Source organism: Triturus cristatus, chromosome 1_2 (genome assembly GCF_964204655.1).
Source record: "Triturus cristatus chromosome 1_2, aTriCri1.1, whole genome shotgun sequence".
Taxonomy (NCBI): Eukaryota; Metazoa; Chordata; class Amphibia; order Caudata; family Salamandridae; genus Triturus; species Triturus cristatus.
The window spans coordinates 863,094,009-863,118,583 of NC_140580.1; the positions used below are offsets into that span (position 1 = coordinate 863,094,009).

Below are 24,575 nucleotides of genomic sequence, written 5' to 3' on the forward strand. Positions count from 1 at the left end.
ACGACCATCCTGCCGTAAACACCATTTAACTACCATCCTTTTAGTTAAAATAAAAGAATTGCCTCTAAGGGTTTAAGGAACCATAGGAACTTTTATTTAAGTATTAATTATTTGCAAAAATTAAAAGCCATTGTTATTTGTAATATCAACACATCTAAGTCACGTAAATACAACACATATTGCATTACAAATGCTATAGGTGTCACATTTGCAACAGTTTAAACTATTGACATTGTACATGAGAAAGCTAGTAATTTCAATATTTTCAATACCAACACATAAATAAAAAATTAGTCAATTCACAATACAAAAAGCTCAAACTTTCCTAATGCGAAACCCATTGCATTGCAAATGCTTGTCCTTATGGGCGGTTTGTAGGGGGCAACACAAACCTCTAGAGAGAATAAGTAACAACACAATGGGGGAACAACCAATAACAACAGAACAGGAAAGGAAGAAAGAAAAAATAGTACATCCATCACAGCGCAAGCAGCGGAAGGACACTTATCAAAATGAGTACTTGATCAATGCTCCAGACGAAAGAAAAGGAAATGAAGTGGGCATGCGCTGCTCAATTAGGAGTCATAAAAGAAGAGTGACATTTAGACTAACAAATGGTAAGAAATGGGCTGACTTGAAGCCCTTATAGCATACAATTTCTCTGGACATACAGTATTACATTTCTGTTGGTGGTTGCAGGTGGTGGACACCAGCTCTAATATTTGCAGAACGTGACATATTTCTCAGTATCATACTTCGATTTAGATCAAGAGGGAGAAAGGCTAGCAGGGGAGAAAGAATAAGGAACGAAAGACAGGAAAACGGTCCTAATTGAGAAAGCGGGATTAAAGAGACAGGATGCGTATGACGCTGGAAGAAAGAGGATATGTGGTGGAATAAAAACTAAACAGCTTTGGTATTTTGCAACCCCAGTATTCACCCGCACCGATAGCTGGCTGCTGAAAACACAATGAGCTTCTGCACTATTTTTGTTTTTTTCAATTGCACTTGTGAGTTAAATCTTCTGTAACAGAGCCCTCATTGGCTCTGTTGATGGAATACCTCCTACGATAAACCAGTAGTGGCTGTTGGAGGTAGGGCTTTACGCCGTCGGTGCTATTTAGGGTGGGCAATGGAAAAGAAAAACATTGGTCAGAAAAAACCACAAAAAAACTCCCAGAATGTGGGGGAATTAGATTGTTTGTTTTTTCAAAAACAGACTCCCAATTGTTTTTAAAAACAGAAAAAGTTTGAAAAGTTTGATGGCCGGTCATCTTGACTGTCAGTACCATCCATCGAACTTTACATACATTGACACGGTCTGCCGTCATGGTTGTCTGTAAAGAGGCAATTACTTTTTTGAGGGTCTTTGTCATCATTCAATCATGTAATCTGGTTTCAGAGGCTGAGCTTGAAAGGTCTGACAATCGCGAGCAAAATTGTAGTGTTGGTTGAAACCACCCAGTCCTAGTCATCAGTACCACAGTTGAGGCATGGACAGTATAATAAAACATGTTGAGCAGCCCCAACTCAAAAGACCATATTTAACACAAACAGTTTCTTTTGCATTCTTAACATCCATTAACAGGAACTGAAAAAGCAAGAACAATGATGGAACTTTTCATTTCTCTCTCCTCTTTTTTTCAGGGTGTCCAGCAGGATGGTTTGGGCCCAACTGCAGGCACCGCTGCCAGTGCGACAACGGGGCGGCTTGCGATCATGTGAGCGGAGCCTGCACATGCACGGCAGGGTGGAGAGGGTCTTTCTGCGAGCGATGTGAGTACTAACAGGGTCTGCAATGATTTTGGCACAGGTTCATCTTTATGTGGGTTGTCAGCATAGTAATAGGCTGTCTGATTTTATCTTCTGCTAAGAAAATGCTGGAAGAGGTAAGTGGTCATATTGTCAGCAATATTCTCAGCAGTCATTTCTATTTCTGAACATCAATAACTTTTGCGATCAAATTCATGTTTCAACTGATTTTAAAAAAATTGTATTTTGTCTTTTTATTTCTCTATTTCAAAACAGCAATGTGTAACATAATACCCTTGCAATGTAAATGAGATAAATAAAACAATGCATCCAGGGGCATCATGAGCCCCCGCTTTAGCAGCTTGAGCGGGGGGAGCAGTTCTGATTCACATAAAACATTTTGCTTAAAGCTCCTTTTCCTGTGATCGGTGAGTGATGGTCTCGAAATAGAAGCTTCTACACACTACTGTGAGAGGATAGTATGAACCAGCTGTGGGGCGGAGGAACAAATGAAAAAGGATCATAAAAGGGATGGAGGTAGTGGTGACACAAAGGTGGAAAAACGGTGAGATGGATAAGTAGATGAATGGATGCAGAGATATTTGAGTAATCGATGGAGAGAAGTATGCGGTCAAGCACGGCGCGCGCGCCCGCGCAAATGCGCTGTAGCTCTAGGCTGGCCTGGTAGCACTTTTTGGAGCCCTCTCAATAAGTCTGGCCAAACCAGCGCATGCGCTGGGTCAGGCGAGACCTAAAAATGAAAGGAGGAAGGAAAGAAGGAATAAAAGGCTGAATGAAGTTTGGAGGGTTGGAAGAACGTTTCAGAATACCCTCACGGGGAGCAATCCCCTGAATGACTGCTGGACTTGGTCCGCTCACTCCTCTCTTATTCTCATTTGAGATATGTTTCAAAATGGAGGTATTTTATATTTGTGGCTACTCACTTTCATGCATCACACATTAAATCCCTCCCAAAGTCAAGGATACTGCACCCTCCATAGCTTCACTCCCATATGAGTCAGTCAGAGGTTCCATGACTTATATCAATGCTTCTTAAAAGAGAGACGGTGTGATTTCTGCATACCGCCGCGTAATCCTGTATTCTGTGGCCCAAAACTGTGCAATCTCTAGTTTTAAGCTATTCGATGCAGCAAATTTCGATTATAATCTTTGATCGAGGAAGGGAAATTCTCAGGATTCAAGATTATCCAGAGCACGTTTGAATCAACTCCTGAATCACAGACCTCAACTCAGATAATATTGATATTGCGGAGACATATAATTATCCTGAGGGCTCTGCCTTCAACCATTTTTAGCTACAGAATTAATTATCAAAGGTGGGTCACACAAAGCAGACTGCAATATGGTGCAGAAGCCTGTTGTGTGGACATGCTGTGCAGCAAACGCAAGTTAGTTTTTTTGCTTTGAGTGCAGTTCACCCCTCTATCAGAGAGAATTGTTTTTCAGAGGAGTTGTTGTAGGGAGGTGATAAGTATCTTGGGTGGTCTGACCAGCATGTTCTTTACTCCCAGGGGCTGGTTTCCCTTGGGAAGAGGCTTATTAAGAGTTTTTAGACTGTCCAGAATCAATATACCCAGGTTCTGAGGGACACAGGGTTAACCCATGATTGTTTACCCAGAATTAATATACAGCAATAATGCTGCACAATATTATAAAATTGGCTAATCTCCCTTAAATCATTAAATGTAGCCAATGCACCCCCAAAGATCAAAACTGAACTGCTTCCTAATTTCATCAGATAATAGCAGGACAGCCCAAAATCATCAAACTACTCACATTGCTCTTAAAAATCATCAACCACTAGCTTAAGTACTTTGAATCATCATTTGCTGAGATTCATAAAAATAGTAGTACACCTTAATTGCAAAATAAAGAAGAAATTCAAGAACATCAAGCATATTTAAAAATACATAATGCGTTATCGAACCTAGAGTTGGAAAAAACAATAAAAATAGCACCACTACCTTAATGTCATTGCAAATTAGATGGACTATCCAAAAATGTAAAATATTATCAAGGCTACGTAAAATCACAAAGACACAGGAGGGCTACCACAAAATTATCCAGGGGCAGCTCCTCCATTTTGGCAGAGAAGCGTCACCCCCACCCCTAACCCCAGGCAGATGCACACCTGGGGGAAATAAAATGATAATAAAACAGGTTAATTTTAATTTTATTTTCCTTCACGGAGCAATCTTGGGGGCAGGGCCATCCATTGTGACGACTGATGAGGGGCATGGAGGAGGAGTGGTGGGCACTGCTGTCAGGGTCATCTTAGGACGGCCAAACTGACATGTGCACTGAGATGTCTCCAACACGAGCAGTCTCTCTGGGAGCTTAAATCCAAGGCACTCAGGCCAATCTCTGTGCTTCTCTCATGCTGCCAGCAGCATGAAAGCAGCATCTAGATTGGCCGTAGAGTAGTCTGGTAGCCTCAGCCAATGTTGCTGTGGAGCGGGAAGAGCGGAGAGGCGGCGGCTGGCAAGTAAGTTCTTTTTTTTGCGAGTATTGTTATTTTCCACTTCCACCCGTCAATGCGCTGTCCCCCACCCCGCGCTGCCTCACCACTTTTCCCTGACACCGGCTGCTACTAAAATCATCAAAAGCATAGAGCGATAAAGAGTCATCAGAAACAACAGAGATACCCAAAGGCTCGAAAAGAACAGTGCACCTCAAAATCATGAAAAAAGTGCTCAAAGACTTCAAAATAGAATCACTGCCCTAAACATCAAAGTGCAGCAGATCTTCCGAAAATAACAAAAATAAGTGGAGTTATTCAAAGTCTTTTAAAACATAGATATCACATATAACACAGATGTAAAATGTAAAATAGAAGTAACAATCTCATAAAAAATACAATAAAGCTACCCAAATCACCACAAACAGCGGTGCTGCTGAACGTTAATTTTAAAACACTCAATGTTACCACAAATTACCCATAATAACAGTTAAACCCCAAATTCATCAGAATAAAGAAGGATTAACAAACACTATCAAACACCAGCAGCTCCTCCCATGATAATCAAAAGGAGCAAAACTATAAAAAATTACTAAAAACTGCAACTAGGACTAATTGTTTTTAATTTTTACGAATGTCTATTTCCAGTTTTCATTCATTTTCTTGAATCAATTATCAGTTTTTTCATTGTATTTTTTTTTATACCAAAACCTCCTTGTCCCAGAAATATTTTGAACCATTGGTATCGTTGAAGTTCCCTTAGCACAAGGCTCCACGTGTCTGATTCCCCTTAAGATCACATTGCTTCAGGTCCCTGTAGGCATTGCTCCTTGAAAACAGAGTGCCTACTCTTGACAGTATTTTTAAACGTGAAAGATGCTTCAGTAATGAAGGAGCTGTGTATCTCCCATATAGCAGAGTTCATCTTTTAAAGATGAAATATTTACTGTAAGCATGTGTACTTTGTTTTAAGTTTAATTTCCATGTCTATGAATTCTTTATGGGGTCTAATTTTCTTCAGGTGGGGATGTGGGTCTGGAAAAACAAAAAGCTTATAGCCCCACACTAGAGAAAAGATTACCAGAGCCCAAACCTTCCTAGATTGGCTGCTAAAGCACCCAGTCCCGAAAATGTTATGCTGTACACGCCATTCCATCAATGACTAAAAGTTCTCTTTGGAGTACTTGCCATATTTTGAAGCAGAATGAAGGTATTATATTATGCATGTCAGGCTACTCCCTGGTGTAGTTGCACGTATGTTGTAGTATGTTGCACTGATTCCTTCAAACAGTTGTACATGTTTGGTTTGGGGCAGGTAGGCATATCCCCAGGAATAAAATCTCTGGACTCTACTCTGGTAGAATTGGTGTTATTCTCCCATATATGTTTGCTTATTTTATGTCTCTGCCATGTGCTTGTCTGGCAGAGTGGAGTGTATTCTCGGGGGCAATTTAGTGTATTCTGTTCAGTGTATTCTCTGGAACAGTTTAGTTTAATCTCTTTATTGCATTCTCCTTTACGGTTTATTGCATTCTGTTTCGAGTGCCCTCGGGCAAAGTTTAGGATTTTCTGCTCTGTGTATTCTCTGGCAAAGATTTGTGCATTCTCTATAGTGAATTCCCTGACATTGTTGATTGCATTTTGTTTGGTTTATCCTCTGACACAGTTAAGTGTATTCTGTTTAGTGTATTCCCTGGCACAGTTTATTGTATTGTCTCTTGCATATTATGTTTGGTGTACTATCGCTGGCATGTATAAGTGTATTCTGCTCAGTGTACTCTCTGGCACAGTTTAGCATATTTTTCTTGAATGTATTCTCCATCACAGTAGGTCATTTGCTTTGAGTTAGTAGGCAGTGTTTCTACTCCAGTTTTGGATAATTCGTGTCTATTCTCTGATGTGTTCTGTATGTTTTCTTGCACAGTCGGCCTGTACCCTGGCACAGTTGGCTTTTACTCTCAGGCACAGTTGATCATTTGATGTTCTTAAGCACCCTTAAAGTGGCAGCCTCATTCGGCAGCACACATGGATGCACACAAGGATTTGCATCCTGAACATACCCACAATATCCATGCATGTCCATAAGTAATGGAATTATCAATGCTAGTTTTGTCTTTTAAGTGGATGGTACGCACAGAACAGAATTGCTTAGCCTCATTATTTTAACATTTGATACCAAGTGCTTAACTGGAAGGAAAAGTAATTTGTTTCAGGAAAAAAATGTGTCACCAATTGGTCCCATCAAGCAAATAATACAAACCCATAAATCTAAAATCACAGTTCTATGGGCCTTATTACGACTTTGGCGTTCCTCCTGTGGACAGTGCAATGCACCGTCCACTGTAGGACCATCAAAACTGTGGTCCTGCCGCCCGCCAGATTAGGAGTTAAATCTTGGTCTGGTGGGGGGTGCTGCAGCAGTCTAAGGTGGCAGTCTGTCAAGCTCATTGAAGAGCCTGACATGCAGACCACCGTTCTCAGAGCGCTGACTGCACCTTCCTGCACGGTGTGGCATACATGCCACACCGTGCAAGGAACTGGGGGTGCAAAACCAGGGGGGCACTATATGTGTCACCCCAAATGCACCCACTGGCCCTGGAGTGGCAGGGGACCTGGTAGGACCCCTTTGTTGACTCTCCGCCACCCATTTCATGGCCGGCTCACCGCCATGAAAAGGGTGGTAAACAGGCAACTCCAAATATGCTTGGTGGTGCCGCAGCAGCACCACTGGCATATTAGTGCTCCTGACTGTTGCACGATTGTCGTGGGATCCTTGATTGGTTGCAGCGGTCCTGTGATAGTCCGACCACCACACTCATAATACTGCGGGTGGGCCCGCAGTGTGGTAGTGGTTGCACCGCCACCACCGGTTCGGCGGTCCTATAGACCACCAAACTCGAAATAAGGCCCTATATCGAGTCAAGGACCTTTCCAAATACTTACCTCCCTGAATGCTGTCAGATGTTCACCTTCATATGGAAAAGACAGAATGGGATTCATTTAGTCATTGATGGGTTGCCTGCCAGCTTACCTGGTAATTGAATGCCCAGTTCTCCGCTCCCCTGGCAGAGGACCACCTGCCATATCTCTCTACCTTTTTGCATCCACAGGCATGGTGAACACACTGATGGCAGGACTGAATGCCGAGCGGGCACCAAATTTTTTCAACCGCTCAGAATTCATATTTGTTCACTCAAACAAACTCCTAAAGTGGGATTTTGTTAATCTAAAACAAAAAATGTGTGACCTTGACCCACAAGAAAGGGTCCTCGCTGTATCTATGGGCCACAGTATGTTTTCACTGCAGTTTACCACAGAGTGAAAATAAGTAGCGTCCTTCGAGCCCAAAATAGAGTGGTGCAACCATCACTGTGACCTGGTGTATGGGCTATCAGGTCAGGGGCTTCCAACGGTGAAGCCAGTTGAGGCTCCTAAACTCTTGAGAGTCCCCCACCTCAAAATTGGGGGGGGGGGGTGCAGGGGCGGAGCAGGAGGTTGGCAAGAGGGTGGCTCACAGAGCATCTACCATTGTTTGGTAGTTTACCCACATTCAACTATCTCTAAATAATGCCCATAATGTGTCTGTCCCTTCTGGGCTAAAGTGAGCAAATAACCTTAACCAAAGGTAAGGTATATGTATCGTCTCTCCATTGTTTTGATGTTACTAGGGTTGTGCCTGTCCATTTGCTAATTCTTAATCTGTATTGCTCTTTCCACAGCCTGTCCTGATGGCTTCTTTGGCATTGAATGTGGGAAACCCTGTGGCTGCATGAATGGTGCTCGATGTGACCATGTAACCGGGGCTTGCGTCTGCCCTCCTGGTTGGCTAGGCATCCGTTGTAACGAGAGTAAGTGACCATCCATCTCTACCTTGATTTCAGGTGGACGGTGTGTGCTATATACCATGAGCTGTATTACTGCCAAGCGTCTGGTTGAAAGTAGTGCTTTCATATACCCCATTCTTCACTGTATCATTTAATATTACCTGAAAAAAACCCTTTTTTCACTTTGAAATATTTAACAGCTTACAGGAAGCAGTGAAGAGATTCAATGACACATCGCTTGCTTCAGCGTTATATCATCATCATTTTGTGTTTGGCTGACTTCTAAGGTCTAATTTGGGCCGACACAATAGTGTAAAGGCACCTGCACCACAAGGACATTGTGTAGAGGTTGTCAACACTGGAGTAATTAAGACAGAGTCTGTGTGAGTCTACCTTAGGTTTTGTACTGGAAGGGTAGCCTTCCAGTACAAAATACAACGCTTAGACTAACTTTAAACATTCTCTGTACAGCACACATACAAAGTCGGAAAAGGAAGGAGAAATGAAAGCGTTTCTCCTTCATAACGCCTATTTGAAATGGACTCTACTTTTTAAAGTAAATAGGGATTCGCGTCAGAAACCTTGAGTGGTTGCAAGGGAACGCCCGTGCACCACCCATGGTACACCCCTTTGGCGCTAAGTAATGCAAAGCAGCGCATAGCACTGCTTTGCGCTACTTTCTAGTGTTTTCCAGCTCTAAAGAAGTTTAGCACTGGAAAGTAAATTAGTTTAAAAAAACACGCTGTTAAATCTTAGTAAATAGACCCCCTAATCTCCTTTATCAGATGAATTAGTGGGAGTTCATTGATTTTTGGAAAGCTTTGATATTTTGGTTTTAACATGACTAATTTTGAGTGTAATATTTGTAAGCAATAAGTAGGGCAATTGTTTCCCAGGACGTATATATCTCAGTACACAGACTGGTAACAGAATTTATCCCACGTGGAAATATGCAGTTTAAAGGAAACAACAAACAACAAACTTGGCAAGTGGACTGAATCATAGGAAAATACATCTCACTGTGATGCCGTTTAAACTGTCTGGCAGCTGAGGATTTGTGGGTGTCAAACTGCCTTTGAAGAGAGGCATTAAAGTTAGAAAAGGAGGAGTGTGCAGTAATTAAACATAATACTTGCATTGAGTTTCCGGTGATTTGAAAAAGAAGAAATGCGTTTGGCTGGAATACTTTGCACTGTACTTGTATAACACTACCGCATCACTGGGAGGAGGCGTTAGAGTGGAGGTCAGGGAGGGCCAGAATCTTACCAGATGTTTCAGATTTGTCAATGAGATAAATTGAAATTTGATTAATTTAAATGAGAATAATTTACATAGTCTGAGGTCATCCTTGAAACCGGCCATATCTGCAGCCATCCAGACATGAGATGGTAATGGTGGGCTAGGTGATGGCGTAGAGGATGAAAAGGCGCGTAGTGGCTCACCGGGGGCTTCCGGGCGTTTGCTTCTCCAGGGGTATTGAGCCATAGGCCCCCCAAGTGGTACTAAGTCAGGAGTTCCCAAGCGTATTGAGTCTTAGGTCCCCTAACAGTGCTGAGTCCTAGGTCCCCCGGAGGTACAGAGCAATCGGTACCCCGGGTGTATCAAGCCCTAGGTCCCTCCTGCTTGACCACATTGTGTGATCCTGGGCATTTTCTTGGTCACACAGTCTCCCTATTGTTCACCCCTTATCAGACCAGATGAGAGGTGATCATATTTTGCCTTTGGTAGGTACTTCCTATAAAAAGTGTTGATTGCATAGCAAACATAAAACATAAAGCCATGCTAAATAAATATATTGTTCATAAGGGCATATTCATATATGCGAAAAGCAAAGCCATGAACACTACAGTGACCAGTATGTATACAAACTGCAACTCGTAAACTTATTTTAATGAGAGGGTTCTTTAAATGTTATTGCCATGACTACAGAGAGCCATTCAGACAAACAGAGAGATAACAGAGATAGATTTGTTAAAATTTAGAACTCTTTGTGATTAACTATGCATATTTCCAATAAGAAGCCTCAATCCACCCTTAAACTTCCCTGTAAATGACTAAGATCATAACCATTAGGCCGCAAGAGGCTCTACTATGTTGGATCAAAACATAAGTAGGACATTTAAAACAAAAATACAAATCAATTTATTTATTTAAAAAGTTTTGCATAGCGCGAACAAGACCCAGAAGGGTATCGGAACGCTTCACATAAAGGAAGGGAAGAACAAAGTAAAGGGGACATTGCAGAGGGGGTAACAGAGGATAACATAATGAACTAATAACAATGTACAAGGAAGCGATGAGGTGGAATAAGTGAATGTACACTATTAGTGTACACTTAACTATGGCAACGCACTGACTTCTATTTGCAGATTGAGTTGGAGGGATGGCAATAGAATAAGAAGTTGCTTTTAACTTTGGGGCATGATATACCTAAAAACTACTTTTTCTCTTAAAATGAAAAGAGAAATTATTTGCCAATCAATAATGATGAAAATTGATTTGTCACTATATACGTTTAAATTTGGAACTATTTGTAATTGACCAGGCACATCAGGCTATGACAGATGGATCAAGCCTTTATTTTCAGACTGAAAATCTAAGACCTTAACCTGTCATACTGACTCTATGTTCGATCAAAACATAACCATCATATTTTAACCAAAAATTCAAGTCAAAGCGGTGAAATAGGTTAGTGCACACTAGCAGTGCACCAGCTGGACTTCTATTTACAGAATGAAATTGAAGCAGTGGAGAGAGAGAAAGAATTTGATTTTAGCTTTGTGACATGATATACTTAGAAAGAAATGCTTTCAGAAAAAAGTAAAAATAAAAATGATGTGCCAATCAATAAGAAGAATGATCTTTCCCTATATTCTTTGAAAATGTGGTTGTTTCATAATTGGCTAGACACATGACAATTAAGATACCAGGATCAAACCCTTAATCTTCAGAGAGAGAGTCGATGACTTTATCGATTAGGCCTCAAGAGACTCTTCACAGTATAGGATTAAAACATAACTAGGACATTCAAAACAAAAATAAAAGTCAATGTGGTTTCATAGGTCAGTGTACAATTTTAGTTTACAATGACTTATGGCACCACACTTACTTGTATTTACAGAATGAGATGTAATTTTGCAAATGCTTAAAAAGAGAACCTTTCAGGCAAAGTGATAAATAAAATGACTTGCCAATCAATAATAAAAAAAGATATCTTTCATTATATTCATAGCCACGTGTCCGCTTGTACCCACCAGCCCCTCTATAATTTGCGCATTATGACTGTAACAGGGCTGTTGGAGCTGGACACATCACTCTCCTACCTTCAAAAATAATGCTCTGCTGGGACCCCCATCTCCGGAAGGCACTGATGCAATGCCCCCTCCCCAGCCCCCATTAAATTGCCTGCCGGGACCCCATCCCCAGCAACCACTCATGCCCCCCCCCGCCTGCCTTCCACAAAGGGGCAGGAAGTTCCGGTGAGCGGCTTACTTGGTGTCCTGTCATGGTTCACTGCGGGTGGCAGTAGCAACAGAAGGGAGGCGGCAGCAAAAGCACTGCTTCGATGGGCTGAGGAAACTATAGCAAGTCTGGTAGCACTGGTGGGGGCCTCCAAATGTTTCTTTTTCCTCTTGCTGCATCTGCCCTCCATCCTTCAGCTGCTTCCACTCACACAGACACTTGATGCCCTCTAGTGGCATATCCCGGTGCTTTTTAGTTTCTACCTCGTTTGACTGATTCTGGTGGGTGTTTACCAGAAAAATCAGTTGAAACTCTAAACTGGACTACTATTCAGCAAGAGTAGATATTCTCTCTTTATTGAGCAAAGGGGCTGTTGAGATAGGTGTTCCAGAAAAGAAGATCAAGGCAGACAAAAGGCTGGGCCTCACCTAAAGGGTGCCCTTGATCATCTCACAACAGCATCTACAGTCCCATCCTCACCCTTCCATCTAAGAAAGGGCTGTGTACCAGGAAGTCTAATCAGCAGCCACTTGCTAACAAAGTCTTCATTGAATTTTTAAAGGGAGGCCTCTCACCTCAGTATCTGGATCTCCTCCCCCAGGAAGGCTAGCAATACACTGCAGGAGATGAAGGGGTAATCGGTCCCAAACCCTTACTAGCCGTATTGATAGAGCAAGTAATGACGATAGTGCTTGTCCTTGACAGGGGGAAACCACTAACCCCCTAATCTAGAAAGTAGTTCCAAGTGAGTGTCTGGACAAGCTTGACAGGTTTTCTTTTTTCATGGAGAAAATTCCAGTGCAAGGTTTGCAGAATACAAGTTTTTTAATTTTATAAGTGTTTGTGACTCGTTTTCAAACATCAGAGTCAATTTGTAAGAGAAGAGAGACAGCCTTCACGTGTTTCGCCCCCTTTACACAGCCATCCGGCCTGGGGCTTCCTCAGGGCGTGGAGAGTATTCAGTGTTTATGTCCAGCTATTACTTTACTCTTCTGAGCTCTAAACTGATCTGCTATCCTTGCTGAAGCTGTGGTCCAGTGGTAGCTTAGCAGTGGACAGACAGTTCATGGAATCTAGTGCCTATTAAATGTACCTAACATAGCACTGTCTTCACATGCAAATAGTGTTCTTTCTTTCTATAGTCTTGCATCTTCAATTTGCATGCTATCTCAAAAAATGCCCTCTACATTCCCAAAATCTGGCATGAAAAACTGAACTTCACTTAAAACATCTGATGGACACCTCTCCTATTTTTCTTTCAAATTACTCTTTCATTCCCTTCCATCCCTTGCATGCCTAGTCTCTCTAAGCATAACCGTCTCTAAGTCACATAAATGTTTGCCTGAATCCCTGATACATTTCTGCAAAATCCAACTCATTTTAAAAATCACAACCTCGCCTTTATTTAGAACTTTATACCAGGCGGACTGTGCAGGTAAGAGTGGTGGGGCCGTGTTGGGGGGAGGGGGTGGGATTTCAATGGACGATGACGAGGGAAAATTAAATTAATTAATTCTTTTTCTCTCGTCATCGTCCGTCGAAATCCCCCGCCTCACCGCTCTTACCTACATGGGCCGCCACAGCTTTATACAACTCAAACCAGCTACTATCTAATCTCAGTGCTTAATTTGAGCCAGTGGTTGCAAGTGGGGCCCACCGTCACTTATTTTTGGGGACCAGTACATATTTTTCATCATCATTCTATATAAGACAGAAAAACACAAACAGAGTAAAGGAGGAGAAGGAGAAAGACAGGAAAACAGAGACAAAAAAAGAAAGAATTGATTAAAAAGATCCTGAGATGATTAGATGAAGAGGCAAGGACTTTCTGGTGGTGGATTCAAGAGGCATGAGATGGGATCAAGACTTCACAGCATTGGTATTCCTCACTCCCAATATTTATAGCGCCAGCTAAAGCCATCTTAGTAAGACTGTGGGCCCCGGCATTTATTATTTTACAAATTATACACTACATAATCTTCTCTAGGCTCATCTATTGACGCCACTAAACACCTGAATGACCTGAATCTTTCCCCACTAATGACCACACCTAACTTCTATCACTTTAACTTACCACAAAGAAGCTGAAGTGAGTGGTTGGACTGCTTTGCTTGAGCGTACAAGACTAAGCTCAGTAGCCAACAATAACCAATAACACTGGACTAACCACTAACTTGCGTCCCGTAGCAGCATGCTGCCCGGTATAAAACGATTCAACGCCTCGTCAGCGGTAGTAAGGGCTATATAAATGCAAATACATTACATTACATATTTTTGGCTCCTAGGAATGTGGTGAAGTGAGTTCATTCGAACTGAGTAATAGAGTGTACAGGGAACAAAATGGAACGTTTAGAGAGGCTAAATAAGGGTAGAGATTAAGATGGGTATTTGTAAAGAAGGGGTTAGAGTAAGAGAGGGAGAGTGAAGATTTTGGACATGGGGTTAGAGATGAAGAATGTGGATATTTGAAGAAGTGGGGATTGAAGAGGGAAAGAGTAAGTTGAGGTATTTTGATAAACTGCGAATGATGAGTAGAAGATGATTGTGAATATTTGTAAAGGGTATCAAGGAAAGGAAAGTGCTAATGGGGGTGTGTATAGAGGCAGAAATGGAGGAGTATTTAGTTAGGGATGTTTTGGAGCTGCTGCCATCATCAAAGTCGTCAAAACGGAAGCACAAAAAGAACACCGCAACTTTGAGCGATGTCCATCTTCTAAAAGTAAGTCTCATAGATGCACCAAAACTGCTACCCCTCCCCAGGTGAGGCATTCCGAGGAGAAATATGTTTATTTCTCCTCGTTTTTCCTTCTTTCTATGTCTTCTGCATTCTGCAGCAGACTTAGAAAGAGGAAAATGACTTAGGGGATTGTTTTTGTGCAGAAAGGTGCCCCTTCATGCACAAAAACAATCCTGCTAATAACGCACACACCCTTGCACTATGGTGCAAGAGTGCCTGCGTTGGCGCTAGGCAGCACTTTGTCCACCAGTACTGGGAAAAGGCGGAAATGCACCTTACAATGTTAAGTACAGCATATTCCTGTCCTTCCCCTATCACATAGCGCAGCAAGGTGACTTGCAGCTCTGCCTGATATAACGGTAAATATGGGCCTAAGTGTTTGGGGAATACTTTGAAACATGTTATAGTAAGGACTATATGATTGTCATCTAAGGGTCCTATTATTTTCTGGTAGCACTTGATGTCTTTTGTTGCCTGACTGATTTCTCTACACCTTTTAGCCTGTCCCACTAACACCTATGGCGAGAACTGTGGCGGGATCTGCAGATGTCAGAACGGTGCCACATGTGACCACATCAGTGGGCTATGCGTGTGTGCCGCAGGCTGGAGAGGAGAGTTCTGCCAGCAAGGTAATGTACAGTGGGTTCGGTCTCAACTTTGTTGGGTACACTGGGCAAAGCCCAGATAGGCAGCTGGTGACATGATGCCCTGTCTTTGCTGCCCTTTTTCTGTGGCACATAGTGGATTTCATTCCTCATTTCTCTCAATCTGTCACTCTTTGTTGTTGGTAGATTCACACTTGTCCCTTGGAACAGCTTGCTCTGTAGCATACACAGAAATGTCTTCATTCTTGCAAGCAGCAAACATGGCATTCAATGCAGATCAATGCAATCTTTTAATAGCCGCAGATGGTTCCGTGGCCCTCAGACTTGCTAGCCCTAGGCTGACGTCTTCAGCATTGCTGTTGCCAGAAGTTCATCTTGAGCCAAAAGACACACTCAGAGTTTCCATGGAGCTCTAAATCTCCTAAAGCTCAGTTTTCCTTGAGTGCCACATATGACTGTACATTTTCCCTTCTTTACAATACTCTGCAGTACCTACATTCTGGACTTCTTAAGCCTGAGAAAAGCCAGAACCAGTGGCATGAACAGAAATGTGTAAGAACATTTAATATGCAAATTGTGGAGCGATTTGAGACAAATATATAAAGCTGTTATAATGACACAAAAAAAGTTCTGCATAATTTAAAACAAGAAAATATTGCGATATATGTTTCTGTTTGTCTATATAAAATGAATATTCACGTAGAAAAAGAAAAAAGATTTACTAAATATATTTTTGTACTTTTGATAAATAAACTTTAAAAACCATTGGTCTGGTTCAGAACACTTTGTATATCATGGACGAATTACAATTTAACAAATGATATTGTTTTGGAGAAGTTCTGTTGTTTACCTTGTGCAAATTGCAGTGGCCCTGGCACTTATTTTTTTTTTACTAACTAAGTACTGAATTGGGGAATGTAGTACACTGGCCACAGCATTACGTTAGCTGCTTAGAAATGTACACAGATGTGTGCCTAGCTACAGAAGGTGTGGTCAAAATGTTTCTCTCCGCGCTCTCCACTATGGGGCATTTTTACAGTGTCTGGCGCATATCTGCAAATTAGCAGGGATGCACATGAACAGATGCGACACGCAATTCCCCTCTTGCGCACCACAGATGCATCGCATTTACAATACGACGCACCGTGGCGCAAGGATGGCCAGATGCGTGTTGCATCTTGTGGCGTAAGGGCGGCGCATTGCTGGAGTCGCGTCGCAATCGCGATGTAACTCCAGCAATGCACAGGGGCCGCCCATACCTAACATGGTGCGTCACTCCTTACGCCTGCTTCAAGCAGGCGTAAGGGTTTGACGCAGCGGTGTCGTAAAACTGACTCAGTGAAATCTTGCGTCAGTTTTACCGGGCTTTCCTGCAACGGAACGCCCACCCTGCGACGGAACGCCCACATGAAACCTGATGCAGGTTTCATGTGGTGCAGGGCTTTACAATGTGACACATCTGCCTAGATGCGTCACGTTGTAAATAAGTCGCAACATGGCGCATGGTTTACGCCGCTGCTGCATCACAAAGCTGACGCAACGGCGGCGCAAATGTGTCGCAAGGGGCTTGTAAATCTGCCCCTATGTTTGTTTTCCTCACTGATGAGCGCTGGTCTGGCGGTGTTCTTTGAGAGCAAAACCAAAGGAAATGATGGACGGAGTGTTGAACATTGCAAGCACTCGCCCCCAGTCATCTGATCTGGGTTTAATCCATCACCGTTCTTTAGCCCACTCTGCCACCCCAGTTCAGACATGGCCATATGCAAATCAGTTTGACCCTGTGCCTCATGGGAACAGTCCAGCCCGAACTGCCAAGCCATGTCTTTCCTGGAACGGAAACAAGCTTCCTTGGACCGGTTTCTGGCATTTCAGCCGTCTTCAGCCAGGCTTGCTTGAATCCAGTGGTAAAGTGAGCAAGGGACTCACGTCTGAGCATACCCTGCCAACTTATGGCGAACAAAGCAAAACCAAAGGAAATGATGGACGGAGTGTTGAACATTGCAAGCACTCGCCCCCAGTCAACTGATCTGGTTTTAATCCATCACCGTTCTTTAGCCCACTCTGCCACCCCAGTTCAGACATGGCCATATGCAAATCAGTCTGACCCTGTGCCTTTACAATGTGACACATCTGCCTAGATGCGTCACGTTGTAAATAAGTCGCAACATGGCGCATGGTTTACGCCGCCGCTGCATCACAAAGGTGACGCAACGGCGGCGCAAATGTGTCGCAAGGGGCTTGTAAATCTGCCCCTATGTTTGTTTTCCTCACTGATGAGCGCTGGTCTGGCGGTGTTCTTTGAGAGCCTGATCAGTACTGAGCAGGGGAACTGATGCCTATTTCCTAGGCTTTGCAGCTTTGGACACTCATCTTGCTCTGAGATTTTTACAGGTGAATCAACCTCTATTGGAGGTAAGAGGCTGCCAGTGTGCTGCTGCAACAAGCGGTGTGACCTGCTTGGACATAGCGATCTGCTCTGTGCCGTGGTGGCTGGAAGCAGACAGTTGCAGGAGATGTGTTGTCCCATTTTAACAGAGTATTGACCACTCCGCTTGCCTTCTGTTAATACGAGTGGTTCCAGAGAGGCTGCAAATTGGTCACTCTGCAAGACCCAAAGCGGTGCCTATAATGGAGGTTTGTGGTTTCTAATGGCCTATTGATGGAGCAGAGTTGGTCCGATAAAAGTGGCTCCTCTGTAGAGAGTGGTTCCTCTTTACTCATTCATAGATTTTCACCAACCCAAGACAGAGAATTCATACTGCCCACTTCGGTCTCCCGTCATGTACTGATATCTAGCACTGAGACTGAGGTTGTCAAACATTGACCTCCACCCTACCTAAGTGCTCCTCCAATCAATCAATCAATCAATCAGGGAATTTTGAAGCACGCTACTCACCCTTGAGGGCCTCAAGGCCTGAGGGGGGGAGCAGCTCCAGTCAGTCAAAGAGGCAGGTCTTGAGGGTCTTCCTGAAGCTGTGCAGAGAGGGGGCGTGCCTGATGTCGATCGGGAGCTCGTTCCAGGTCTTAGCTGCGATGTAGGAGAAGGATCTTCCACCCGTTCTTGCTCTGCGGATGAGCGGGGCTTTGGCGAGGGCGAGGTCGGCGGATTGGAGGTTTCTTCTGGGTACGTGGAAGAAGATTCTTTCTTTGAGATATTGGGGTCCGGTGTTATGCAGGCATTTGTAGGTGTGGGTGAGTATCTTAAAAGTTACTCTCTTCTCGACGGGGTGCCAGTGTAGGTCTCGCAGGTGTTGGGTGATGTGTTCATGTCGAGGGATGCCGAGGACGAGTCTGGCTGTGGTGTTCTGTACGATCTGGAGTTTTCGGAGCAGAGACTTATTGATTCCGGCGTAGAGGGTGTTTCTGTATTCCAGTCTGCTGGTTATGAGTGTGTGGGTGACGGTCTTTCTGGATTTGGAGGGGATCCATTTGAAGGTCTTCCGGAAGATGTGGAGAGTGTTGAAACAGGTGGAGGCGATGGCGTTGATCTGTCAGGTCATGGAGAGGGAGGAGTCGAGTACGATGCCAAGGTTCCGGGCATGGTCTGTAGGGGTGGGGGGGCTGTTGAGGGCAGTGAGCACCCAGTTGTTGTCCCATGCGGAGGGGAAGGGTCCGAGGACGAAGACCTCTGTCTTCTCCGAGTTGAGCATCAGGCAGCTGCTGCTCATCCAGGATGTGACGTTCTTCATTCCTTCCTGGAAGCTGAGTCTGGTGGTGACGGGGTCCTTGGCGAGGGTGAGGATGAGCTGTGCTGTCTGACGATTGTGGTGAGGGGGACCTTGTAGATCTTGAAGAGTGTTGAGCTGAGAGATGATCCTTGGGGTACTCCGCAGTTGATCTCAGTGGGCTCGGAGAGGAAGGGCGGGAGTCCGATTCGTTGGGTTCTGCCAGTGAGGAAGGAGCGGAGCCAGTCGAGGGTGGTTCCCTGTATGCCGGTGTCGTGGAGTTTGGCAGTGAGTGTGCTGTGGGAGACTTTGTCGAAAGCTGCAGAGGTCGAATAGGATCAGGGCCGCTGTGTGGCCTTGTTCAAGGAGAGTGTGGATGTCGTCTGTAGCGGCGAGTACTCCAACACTACTGAATGTGGAAGACACATGGAATAAAGGAACCCATACGTGTTATAAACATATTGTAAGTGACTAAGGAGTTTTATGAACATACAGCATTACAAGGTTGCAGAATGACTGCCTTTGGAAAGCCATGGATCTACGAAATTGCTGGCAATATCCGTTTGACAGATGCTTTTTTATATTTAGTTATGCGGGTATACCTGGCTACTCTTATCCACACCTTCACTGGTGTCTGAGCACCATTACCCCCACGTGAACAACAGAGTAAAATAACTGTAGTCACCAGGGTTCTGTGCACTTGGAAAAAGTGTAGAAATGCCAGAAAGTAACGTTTATTGACCTCCAGCCAACTTGGAACTGACTTGATTATTTTCAAGTTTGCATTACGCGCCAGCTCTTGTGTTGCTGACAGCAGGTCCATTCACAGCTCAGTCCTTGGAACTGCCTCTTCTTATTATGTGTCAACCTCTCTGTTGCTCCTGGCTCTGATGGGTCTTCCTCATGTGTGGGGCTGCCCTTCGCCTATAGATGTGCAGCACCACCTCCAACTCCCTGTGTGCACTTTCAGCTTCTGTGCTGACAGATAGTAAATTTAAAGGTTACAGGTTTAATCCTGAAAGGACAGCTTGGGGAGCTAAGTGTTTAGGTCATTGTGTGTGACGCCAATAAGGGTCAGTAGATTTGTAGAGCGCTTCTTGTCACCCGTGAAGACATCCAAGTGCTTGGAGGGCTTATACACCTCTCCTAGAGCTACATGTGCACACAGCAGATTACTGGTTCTGATACCTGAGGTACAGCCGTAGCGGTGGTGCCTGCAGCATAGCCTGTACTCTCTGGTAACAAGATGTAATCCGGGAAAAAGGCCTCTGTAGTTTATGTCGCCAAGATCTTCCTGTACCAGGTCATCACAGATTTTAGTCTCTAGTTAGACCGTGAGTCCAGCTCATCCTTTCAACTTTTCCAAGTTGAGAAATTGGTACATAGACATGCTAAATTAATAACAGTTGTTTTCCGACCCAATCCCTTTGGGTATTTAACCTGCTGCTCTAGTAATAAATATAAAACACAGAAGCATATTCCCTGCCTGACACCCTGAAAAAGGTGCGCTGCTTCGTACTAATAAGTGCCAGGGCTCTCGTCAGGTGGCCACTGCAGCTTGTACCACACATTGCCCCTGCCAGGCTGCCAATGATAGTAACAACACAAGTACTAATATTCACACTCCTACAAGTGTGACAATTTGGACTATTTCAGGCCCCCAAAGCTATAAGAATGGCTTTGGAGCAGGTAATATTCATTTTTAATGTATATTGAGTTAATAACTAAATGTTGCTGTGGTCATCTCTAAATTAGCCAGACAGCGCCACCTTGTGGCACACTGTCACAGGCCCGGTGCGGAATATTAAGTGCCGGTGCCGAGCACCAGAAACCACCTGCTTAAATTAAGCACTAATACCAATAGCCCCTGCTCTCCCCTCCCCATCAGAACAATACAATTTTGGTGGTGTATATCTATCTCTGGCTAACCATTAACATACATTAAATCCAAATAAATTAATATTTTCTCCGCTGCCGAGGGACTGGTCACTGTAGAAATCATAGGTAGATATCCCACCCGCATATTAAAGTGCCATAGGATGTAAAGCACTTGTATTAAGGTGGACGCAGTATATGTTACGTTTGTCACAAAGTAATCAATTTTTCTGCCAAGCTCTAGATCAGGCCCTAAGTGCCTTTATCTCTGGAGGGTTAGATGTGTCTAAGCCCAGAGAGGTGCCGTGGGGTTGTCAGCTCCCCCTCGCTCTGGTGTTCTAAAGCGGCTGGCCCACGCTTGCATTGATGATCACTCCACTGCCCTGGCATTTGTAGTCATTCATATTATCAGTGAAGTTTCGTTGAGGGAGCACTTGCTTAACCCTAGTGAATGCTTTCTCTTCTCTCCTAGCGTGTCCCCCTGGCTTCTACGGAATGAACTGCCAGCAGCATTGTCTCTGTAGGAATGGAGGATCATGTGACCACATCGCGGGGCGCTGCACGTGCCCAGAAGGCTGGACTGGGCTAGCTTGCGAGCGTGGTAAGTAGAAAAAATACTGACATTCGTAAATTATGGTTATTTCTGAACACCAAATGCAAAGCTTATGACCAGGGCCAACAGAATTATGTGGCAGGAGAGGACCAAATTATATGGCAAGGAAGGCAAATGTTGTTGCAGAATGCGGATTGATTTACTTATTTTGACTTTTTTTACACAAGCTAACACTGTGCAAAGATTTTACCCATTAGTAGCAGTTTAACATGCAAATACAACTATAAGAAACTTAAAGGGAACCAGTCAACCTTTGCACAGGGCCTTCAACTGTGCAGCAACACACATCACCTAATTTTTAGTAACTTTTGAACTGTTTGAGCTAGAAACAACTTTTTTGTTAAAATCTGCAGATTATGTAGCCGATGATAGATTATGTGGCATCCATAATTATACGGAAAATGCAGCAGCTACTAAATCGCATATCAGTGGCCATGCTTATAACCTCACCCTTGGAGTGCAAACTTTGATTGCAAATGTCATAAAAAATCTTACAGATAAGATTACACATCACAATACCTTAAATATTATGAAAGAGACTGCTTCGCTCCCATGCTTTCCCACCCCCCGCCCTTACCTTCCCTCTCTCCTTTTTTTATTTTCGGAGTACCCATGTGTCGGCTTAGGTATCTGACATGCCATTCTTTTCTCATATATTGTATGAGTCTCATATGTATTGTGCGTAGTCTGGATTGTCAATTGCAACACCATTGACGTATTCACGTATTAACTTTCTCTGTATGTTGTTTGATAAAATGAAAAATAAAGTTTTTAAAATAATCATTATGAAAGAGACAACTCTGAATGTATTATTATTTTTACTGGTTTAAGTATGTGTTGTTGTTTAATTAAATTGCTCATTTTGGTGTTGTTAATTATTGGTATAAACACTGTGAGGTCAAAAGTGTTTGGAGCGTGTGTAATGGTTTGCATGGCTGTTGTGTTCTAATGAAGGCCCAATCGCTTGCACATGACCCATGGAAACGTGGGGTGAAAGGATGCACCCAGAAGACAGAGGTTTCATGGCAGGATTGTGGTGAAGGGATTTGACTGCATTGAATGTAGGGCTGTTGTGGTAGAAATACTGGCAGCCATTGCAGCTCAGACAGAGTAGATGTGACCCTCTCAGATCTCTGTACCCTCGGTAGATGGACGTGTGCAGACTCCTGGACTCCCTGGAGTGTGTAGTTGGGGTTAACTCCAGTTAAAAAAAATTTCATGTAATGAAGTCCGGATGAGATTAGAGCTTTGGTTGATGTCACCGTATGAGGGGGCATCAGACATGGAATAATGTTTCTGAGCCTGCAGAATAGGCCCGGTGCCAAGGCTTGCCACCGCCCAACAAGAGGTAGGTCATAGTCATCAGGGTTTATATAGTTAAAATATATATTATTAATATAATATATCGTAGGTTTTATTATTCTAAATTAATTTTATTTTGAATAAAAATTGTAACAGAATTCTTTGTGGCAACTACAAAAAATGTAATCGTTTTCGGATACCTGGTGATTAACCTCGTCTCCCACTCATCTGCTTCTAAAATCTCGCTTTAAACTGGAGTAGTAGTTTTATGTATCAACTTTCATGTTACACGATTACAACTCGGGAACACTTATGTTTTTTGAACCAGAATGTACCCAAGGAAAGTACGGAGAGGATTGTCTTCATAGCTGCACTTGCCTGAATGGGGGTCTCTGTGAGCGTCAGACTGGACAGTGCATCTGCCGGGCAGGCTGGACTGGTGACAAGTGTCAGGCTGGTAAGCAAATGCAATTGTTTTTTTCTTCTTCTAAAAAAACGTATATTTATCTACAGGACAATGCCCCGTCAGTGTTAGTATTTTTTGGCCTTAAGATATCAGATTAGTTCCTCTTCTACACATAGGAAAAACTCTTCCACCAAATCTCTACTATAAGGGCTCAAACTGCATGTTCTCATACTTGGCAGTATTGTTGTCTTACATCTTCCCAGGGCTTTTTCAGTGTCTTCTGGTGGAAGGATATTAAATGGCTATGCGCACAAGAAAGCTAGGCCCTTTTTCCTTGAGGGTTGTATATATGTTCTGGTAAGATACATAAATAAACATGTTACCATGGCATATAAGTACTGCAATAGCTTATTGAAAGATTTAAATTTGTATCAAGTGTTGTTGTAGGTTACGTGCTGTGCACGCTCAGCCATCTTGTGTTGGGTTTGGAATATGACACTTTGGGCCAGATGTATTGTATTGTATTGTAATTTCATTTATATAGCGCTTAGTACCCCTGACAAGCCTTAAAGGAAAACGGGATACATTTAAAAAAATAAAAATGAAACTTTTTCGTTTCATTTGTTATGGACAGGCAGTGGTCCCTGGGACCACTGCAAAAAAAAAAATAACGTTGCATGCATTTGCAAAGCATTACCACCTACTTGAAGTAGGTGGTAATTTGCGAGTGTTTTGCGACCGCAATTGCGGTCGCAAAACATTCGTACATGTCTATGGAGTAGCTATTTAGAAGGGAGGGCCCCTTCCAAATACTGAGTCGCAAAACAGTATTTTGCGAGTCTCTATTTATTTGCAAGTCGCAAAATACTGTTTGTACATGGGCCCATGGTTTTTAGCTTGCGCAAACGGGTCTAAGACCGTACATCTGGCCCTTTGTTTCCCTTTGTTTTGTTTTTTGCATCAAATGATTTGTGAGCATCCCACCCCTCCCAAAATCCACAATGCACAAGGACACAGACTGCACCTTAGATTTATTTGTTCTGCTATTATTTTATTTTCATCCTGGCCCTTCCAACTTTTTACCCCTCTAGTACTTTTTGTGAACCCTGGATCTAAAAGTGTTCATTGTCTGAAAAGTAGTACCACATTTCATCTGTGTTGTAAATAATTCCTTCTGCTCTTGTTTTCTTCCAGAACAGCCTGTCCTCATATGACTTCTAGTTTAAGCTATCCACATTTTGCTAGTTCTCCTGGCGCCTTTTTTATTCAGTCTTTATTTTCAGGAGAAGTGCCCTTTAGAACTAGACACGACACTAATGCCAAAGCTCAACTTTTCTAATCTCTTCTATATAGGCTTGGCCAAGAACACCTTCGTAGACGTCATCTCCTGTCCCCCACTCAAGACACATACACACCCTGTCCTGAGTCACCTGCCTGGCTGCAAGTAAACAATCCCATTCGTTTTCAAAACTTATCATAGGGTACGGCTGGGCCTCAGTTTACCTCACACATCTCCAATTCATGTTTCTGTATTTCGGATGGATCCTTCAGGTCTGCCTCTGGAGCCCTGCTTACCATCTGCTTATACAATGTTTTATTGATGGTCATCCTTTTACCTTTTTGACACATATTTTGGGGAATAAGTTAGCAGATCACAAATCTACTGAATAACATCTGTGAAGAATTTGAAAAATACTTAAATTTTTTCCTAGGAATAATGCCACTACCAGGGCTCATTGACTTAAATGTTTGACACTGAGCTCTGTGGTGATCTGCAGGTCACAAATTAAATCCGGGAAAGAGTGACTCAGCTATGCATCCTTTTCCTATACTTTTAATATGCTTGGTCAGTGGT

At 43.2% G+C, this 24,575-nt stretch overlaps 1 protein-coding gene across 2 annotated transcripts in view; it reads left to right on the forward strand.

Annotated features, from left to right (window-relative positions):
* The window catches only part of MEGF6 (multiple EGF like domains 6), a 1,140,767-nt gene that overhangs the window by 1,055,822 nt on the left and 60,370 nt on the right, over nucleotides 1-24,575 (forward strand). For both annotated transcript variants that reach the window (XM_085609125.1, XM_085609129.1), the window contains 5 exons: nucleotides 1,648-1,776; nucleotides 7,951-8,079; nucleotides 14,755-14,883; nucleotides 20,872-21,000; nucleotides 22,643-22,771. In XM_085609125.1, the coding sequence (XP_085465251.1) occupies nucleotides 1,648-1,776; nucleotides 7,951-8,079; nucleotides 14,755-14,883; nucleotides 20,872-21,000; nucleotides 22,643-22,771 (645 nt within the window). The remainder of the gene's footprint in view (nucleotides 1-1,647; nucleotides 1,777-7,950; nucleotides 8,080-14,754; nucleotides 14,884-20,871; nucleotides 21,001-22,642; nucleotides 22,772-24,575) is intronic.